The 7440-nt window shown below is 50.8% G+C and overlaps 1 protein-coding gene across 1 annotated transcript; it reads right to left on the minus strand.

Moving 5' to 3' along the window:
- Positions 1 to 6056: 6056 nt before the first annotated feature.
- SPRY4 (sprouty RTK signaling antagonist 4) lies at positions 6057 to 6968 on the minus strand. The gene has a single exon (XM_050905561.1). The coding sequence runs from the start codon at positions 6954 to 6956 to the stop codon at positions 6057 to 6059; it is 900 nt and encodes a 299-aa protein (XP_050761518.1). The 5' UTR covers positions 6957 to 6968.
- Between the last annotated feature and the right edge of the window lie 472 nt (positions 6969 to 7440).

The following is a 7440-nucleotide window of genomic DNA, read 5'->3' on the forward strand; positions in this document are numbered from 1 at the left end:
CCAAGAGCTGTGGTTGCTTTGGACCTGGCAGTGAACTGGGAAGTCTGTTATACTTTTAGCTCTGTATATCTCTTTGCCATCTTATAACCTGTGCTCGTGGTGTTGGAATCAGTTTCCTTCAATGGTCAGTTATTAAAAATGGTGTAAAAAATGATTTAAAAAAAGGTGATGATTCTGATTGAAAAAATATTACTTTAACATCTACTAGTCAAATCAACAAGAGTGCTCTGGTTTGCTTCCAGCAGAGAGATGTGAACGCCAAGTTGATATTTTTGAAGCTTTATGTGCAAGACATCAGTCAGTGTTGCCAAACTCTGATTTAAATTGATACATCCTGGCTCAGTCTGTTTGTTTAAAAAAAAAAAAAACAAACCACCACCAGCATAACAAATTCAGCATCTTTTCCTTATTGCAAATTTTTTGGCATCAGATGTCGTGATCTGCACAGTGTGGTTATAGTTTCTTTATCTGATCCAGTAACTAACTCAATGTTATTGGTTCAATAATATTATTTCAGGCCAGGTAAAGCACTCAGGTTACCTTTGCGGATGACACATGGCATGTCTTTTAATGAGTTATAGCTCCATAGTGCATGCAAATAAATAACAGGAATGGTGAAAAATAAGCCAGATACTTTATTTTTAGCAGTCTAATGTGGTGCTGGTGACACACGAGGCAGCAGCCGAAGCCGGGGGGAGGCAGGGTGGTGTGTGCCGGCAGATGGGAGCCGTGGATGCTCTGAATCCATCCAGGGCCCCGGCAGTGCCCGTCGCCGGTGTCGGCAGCACAGCCCCGCCTGGGTAAATCACGCCGTAGGAGCAGCTCTGACTTTTTGTCTCTAAAAATAAGTAGCTGTGAAGGAAACAATGCCCCGCTCCTTGGCAAGGCAGCTGTAAGCGAGTGGCCGCTGGCATTCGCCCGTGAGCGACTCGGCATTGTCCTTGGTGTGCTCGGTGCCGGCTGCTGCGTCCTACCCGGCGCCGCCGATAAACGGGGCTGGGGTTCGCATCCTGCCCCGCGTTGCCCTCCCCCGGGAGGAGTTTGGGTCACGGCTGTAGCTGTGGAGGTATATCGGTGTCAACGCGGGAAGGGTTTCTAACGACTTGGGGAAACGAGGAGGGGTTTTCAGTCCCCTCCTGCTCCCTGCGTGCAGAGGTACCCCTAATCACGGGTGCCCGGGGGTGGCAGGCGCGGGTGGGCAATGGGGGGGATGCGCCGCTGCGGGATGCGGAGCCCCGCAGAGCACCGCGCAGGCAGCTGAAATGTGTGCAAACGCGATAAAGCCTGGAGCTCCTCTCCTGTCCCGGAGACTCGTAAATTATGAAAATTACACCTGCCTGAGGCCACGTACTTATTGTGTTATTAACGTTTGGATAAGTGCAAGAGAAGGTGGCAGGAGGGGAGAGCCCTCCTGGTCTTTTCCTCTGACCTCCATCCCTATCTCGCGCGGTCCCTCCGTGCCCACCCCGTTGGCGTGGCTGTGGCTTTCGAGCAGACCCCATCTCTAACTGCTCTGTGTAGAAAAAGCGCAGGCTCTGCTCCTACAAATGAGAAGCACGACAGCGGGGAGTGGGTCTGAAATGTCGAGGGAGGCTCTGTGGGACGTGCCTGTCAGCAAAATCCCTCTATGCGGTGGGTACCACTGACTTTGGGTTTGGTTTTTTTTTTTCCCTTAAATCTCTACCCAAATTTTCACACTAAGGGTTGAGCTTTATCCCTGTGGAAGAAGCAGCCTGACTTCAATGCAAGTCTCCTCGGCATATTTTAGAGGCAGAGGGAAGGAGAGAATTGCTCCTACAAGTGGACAGAGCAGGGTATTCCCCCTCACCGAGGAGCTAGCTCTTCCCCGCTGCAGGTGAATTGCGGGATATTTCAACGATGTACACCCTGATGAGCCAGGCTGTGGGGCAGAACAACCCCAGCATCGCCCCGAGTTCCTCGGCCGGAATAAATCGGGGCTGGAGAGCATCCCAGCGAGGGGCCGCATGCCTTTGGGGCTCCCGGCAGCAGTGGGGCTCCCCTGGCTCTGGCTCCAGCTGTCGGTGCGGGAGCTCCCTGCCGTGCTGGGGGCTCGGGGGTGCCCCTTCCCCCAGGTAGCTCTGCCCCGGCCGTGGCTTTCCCACACGGAGCTGGCGAGTGCGGTGGCAGCCGCACGGTGCATATCGCAACCGTCACTGGTGCGTGTTGGGGTCTGCGATTCCCGTTCGGGTGCGGGGTGGCTGCACCACGCGCCGGTGTCCCCAGGGCCAGCGCGCCGTCTGCATTACGAGTTATCCCACCCGGGCTCTCGACTCCCTCCGTTGCTCCTGGTGTGCGTAGTATCAAATAACCAATTTTGGGCTACTCGCTGCTTGTATTTTTAGAATAATTGCTATAAACATGCTTTGGGATTGTCTTTTTTTAAAAACCACAAGAGCCATTTATATATTTAACAATATATATTTTTTTATATATATATAATTTCTAGATCAGTACATTCATCAGTACTTGTTTTTCTTCACAAACAGAAGAACTCTTACAATAGTAGACTTTCTAAAATAAATACTATTAAAATAGAGCTTCAAAATAAATATTCTATACAAAGAAAACCTTCTGTGGTAACTTTTCAGGGTGTATATGTGGTGGGGTGGTAACAGGAGAAGGGGAAAACCTTTATCAGCGTGTCCAAGCGTGGGAGGGGAGGGGGAATACCCAGTGCTGCAAAAGGGCGAGGGCTCGTCTGGGTGGGAAAGCCGGTGCCCGGGGAGCAACACGGTGAATTTAGTAGCTACTCCTTGTACCCGGCGGGCACTGGGATGGAAGGTGCGGTGATGGTTTATTCGTCTGTTGAAGCCCCTCTGCTGATGGTGAGCTCCAGCCGGAGACGCGGCGTGGCATTGCCAGCGTGCCGTAAAGTCACCGCTTCTTGCTTTCTGGGCCTTTGCTTCTGCGTGTGGGCAGAGGACAAAACCCGGCAATGAACCTGCTACCGCAATTAGCAGGTCAGGGCGGTAAAGCCTAAGCGCCCTGCCATCCTCCTCCTCCTCCTCCGGAGCCGCTCTGCGGTGGCACAGCACTTGTCCTGGGGGAACCTGCCCTCCCCTCCCCTCTTGCCTTCGTGCTCCCACCCCACCGCACTGACACGGCCGGAGAGCAAACGTCGTCGCGCCCGAGGTTTGTGCTAATTAGCAGCCGTTCCTCAGTTTGCAAGGGGGGACCCGACCTGCAGGGAGGGTGGCCGGAGCTGCCGCCTCCGTGCCCTCGCCGGGGCTGAGGTTACACGGCACCGTGCCCGTGGTACGTCTCAGGGGTGGCAGGAGACCCAAGTACCTTAAAAGGGGATGGGGGAACGGAGGCGTTGGGATGGGGGAAGAGAGGGGAATAAAGACATTATTGACCGGAGATGTACCCTCCGCCAGCCCCGCGGCGCAGCGCCGCCGGCAGAGCCCCCGCTTCGGCTGACCCCGAACCTTTCCGAGAGCTCTGCAAAGAGCTCAGCGCTTTCTTGCCATGCCTTGGGCCAGGAGCTGATGGAGCAGAGCCTGACCGCTCTGCCGGGAGGCCGAGGAGAAGAGGGAGGGTTGCTCTGCTACATTTACCACTGCTCTAACACATCCACTAATGCTTTACAGTCTTCCAGCATGGGATCGGCTTACACCATAGCAGGATTTATATATTAAAAGAAACCAACAGAGAAATAGTTTACAACTATGTACAATGAAAGTAAATCCATATGGGATTGCTGGGTGTATATACATGAGTGTAGATTGGCACAGTGGCGACCACTCCAGCGTTGTATTTGCTTGCAAGGACCATGCATCCAAGCTGTGGGCTTTGCTATTGCAGATTTTCAGCTCGGATCCCCCAGGAACAGCCAGGGACAGAGGGTCAAAAAGGCAAAACAACCATAGGTGGAGGCCATGTGGATACGTATGGTCCCAATAGAGGAAGGCAGCAGGTAAATACCTCTCCTGCTGCATTTTCTAGCCTGTTTGCATCTTAGGAAAATGATTTCTGTTATTAAATACAATACCTTATACATTCAACCAACAGTTCAGCTAGTTTGGGGTTGGTTTTCCTTTTATCTTTTCCCCTCCAATTTGTGCAAGATAATAAATACAGCTCTGGATCCCCACCTGCTTCCTTCTTTCTGGTGTCCCCATACGGTCAACATGAGGATAAACTATAGGAATTGGTATCTGGTGACAGATGTAGTATCTCTTTTTCTATGATTTATCATATACAAGCTAGCAAATGTTATAAATATAGAAAGTTTGTTGGTGTTTTTTTTTTTTTTTTTAAATTCCCCATTCAATAAATATCTACAATTAAGCTTAGCTAAACCCCAAGTCATCCAGGTTAAATGAATTCTGAAAAGACACCAGAAGTCCCATCAGTACGCTCCTGCCAACCCCTTCGCAGCAACTGTATTGCAACCAAGCAAATGGGATTCCTGGAAATGCTACATGAGCTCTGCCTATTGCTTATCTAATTAGAGATGACATTTCACTGTCACTGCTGTGCATTTACTGAGGAAATTTCCTCTAATTAAAAAAAAACAAAAGAGAGACTAGATCCGTTTTCTGCATGCAACAAGTACCTACCTACTTATTACAGTGTTGCATGTTGGGACAAAGATTTTTATTTAGCACCTTGTAGTTGTCAAGAGAAAGGGGTTACTGCATCTTAAGGGGTTACTGCATCTTAAGGGAATGCAGAACCGGCCCTAGATGAGTGCACGGACAAAGCCGATGATACTCGCTTACTGAAAACCATGGGCACATTCTTTAAATAAGCTCTCTTCCCTCCCCTGGCTTTCCCTAGTGTTTGTTAACACTAAAATAAACATTAAACGCATTCTCTACATTTAAAAAGACACACTTTTGTACAGAGGAGGCAAAAGTCGAACAGCAGCAATAAAGATGGGGGAATGGGCTGTACTTCAAGCAAAAGCCATTCATCCCCAAGACAAAAAAAAATTAAAAATCTTAATATTGAATGAGCAAAGAAGAGCTTGTTCCAGGAGAGGAGGTACTGGATTGATATCCCTATAAAAATACACCTATGTGTATCGTACACTTAGGTTTTTGTGACTTCTTAACAGAGCTTAAGAGGTTTAGAGAAACAAACTCTGAACGTCTTCACTTTGTGGCGTGAGTTAAGATCCCCTTTGCTCCAGCACTGGGGGAGCCAGCACGCGCGTTGGGGAAACGGGATTCGACCAACATCCTTCTGGAGCGGGTTTGTACTGTTGATGTAAAATTAATATTCCATCGAGCGAAACCTGACGCTACGGATCAGCTTACAGGCAGAACGCCACGATGTTGATACAACTGCCTGAACACATCCTGCCGCTGTTCTTCCCGGGGAGGGAGCAACCCTGCTACCATCTTGCTTTAAAAAGAGGGTCCAAATCAATGTGGCCAGGTGGGTTTCAAAGAAAGCAATACGCCTGAAATGTTAAAAGACCCTTAAACAAATGAACCGTGTCTTTACTTCTGGTTCAAAATCTTTGAGGGACACACAAAGCTTTTGAGAAACACGTACTTTGCGTGCAACTGACCCTTCTAATGGTGTGCGGGTGGGGAAGGAGGGCGGAGGGGGTTAACCCCTCACCTTCCACAGGCTGCTGGTAGCAAATCAGTGTTTGGAAGGAAAGCGAAAACAAGATGCCCACCCTGAATACGAATCCAATGCAGCTTTTTGCGGCTGGGAATGGGTATTGCTTGTGCGGCCGTGCCTGCCAAGCAAGCAGTTAATGGTTCTTGTGGTGTGCGGGCATGGTGAGCAGCCATCCGTCCGAACCAGGAGTTTTTAAGCAGCTGTACTTCATGATACACATACGGTTTCAGCCTTCACTCTACATTATTAAGATTCCTCCTTTGGCCCCATCTATTTAAATTCTGACCAGTTCCAAAACCCTGAATAACCCAAAGTGCTTCAGTTTGTGGAAATAGTTGCTTCTGCTTTCTCCGAAGGCAAAAGGCTAACGTTATCCTCAGAACACAGGTTATTAAAAAGAGCCAACGCCACCCCCCTCCGTGGAGCGTCCTCCCACTCCCCGTCCTCCCAAACTATCAAAAGGGCTTTTCTGGCCTGCTGCCTTTGCTCTCCGGCAACGCCTTGCAAATGACACTGTTTGTGTTTTTGCATCTGCATCCGGGCCGGCTCACTTGGTCGTAGCATCTCTGGGACAGCTTGACGCAGCCGGTGGCTGGCAGGTAGCAGAGCAAGCAAGGGAGCACCAGGGAGAGGGCACTCATGAAGGACCAGCGGGCACAGCAGTTTGAGTGGGAGCAGGAGCAGGGGTGGTCGGCACACGTGCCCTCGTCGTCCTCGTTGGTGCAGTGGTAGAAGACGCCCTTCACGAGACACATGCAGGTGGAGTAGTTGACCAGGTTCTGCGCCGAGCAGAGGCACTCTTGGTTGCACACCCAGCACGAAGGCAGAGTCCGGGGCAGCGCGCACTCCTTACACTTGCATTTCCCACAGGCTTCGCACAGTAGAAAGTGCTTGTCCAGTTCCTGAGACACAGGTCCCTTCAGGTCCAGGGGTTTGCAGTTGATCACCTTGGGCTGAATGCGAACCGCTCTGGGGGAGGACTGCTCCGCCACGGGTGCCGGGGCCATGTGGTCCAAGAGCCTTTGGTCTGAAGATGTGCTGCTGCTGCTGCTGATGGAGCTGGGGCGCCCGCTGAATGAAATCCAGGGGTGGGTGACATCCTGCTCACAGCGCTGCAGGTGCTGGTTGGTCAGGACCAGTTCGTGGGGGCCTCGGGGATGCTTCTGGGCTGCCAGCTGGGAAGCGGTGGGGTTGTCGGTGTAATCGTTCTCTATGTGAGTTGTCTTCATTTGGTCAATCGGCAGGATGGTGAGCGGATGCTGCAGCCGCCCATAGGGGATCCGGCTGTCCAGCAAGGGCTGGACCATCACAGAGTTGGGGACAACGGTGATGTTGTGGGGAATCCGGGGCTCCATTGATAAAGCAGTCTGATTAGCGGCGAAAAATCTGCTCTTAAGTATCCTGGGGGAAGGAAAAGAGAAAGAAAAGGGGCGGGGGAGAGAAAGAGCGCATCGTTATTGAGTTACCCTGCAACCCCAGCCCAAACAGGGCTCTTTGCTGAGGCTGGTTATTATGCAGAAGGTCTTACAAGGTAAACTTCTGTCCGAGGGAGTCAGAGGACTTGCCCAGGTATAAAGTGCATCACTTCCTTTGCTACTGTATTCCTCTCCCTAACCTTGGCCATATAGAGCTCCTCCTGTCCTGGGAGGGCTACCGTTACTGCAGGCTCCTGAAGTGCTCGTTCATCATTTTGATTGAGGGAAAGCACATCTTAGAGTTACAGGTGCATATTCACGTGTATTTTTGTCAGCAAACTGCCTGCAATGACTTACCTAAGGTTTGGGGATTTTCCCCAGTTGTCCCTGATCCCTAAAAAACCTGATGCAAACTTGTGGCTCG

The sequence above is a fragment of the Gymnogyps californianus genome, chromosome 14 (assembly GCF_018139145.2).
Source record: "Gymnogyps californianus isolate 813 chromosome 14, ASM1813914v2, whole genome shotgun sequence".
Taxonomy (NCBI): domain Eukaryota; kingdom Metazoa; phylum Chordata; class Aves; order Accipitriformes; family Cathartidae; genus Gymnogyps; species Gymnogyps californianus.

Excerpts from the sequence above, each read along its gene's own strand:
- SPRY4 (XM_050905561.1), bottom strand. The coding sequence starts at position 6,956 with ATGGAGCCCCGGATTCCCCACAACATCACCGTTGTCCCCAACTCTGTG.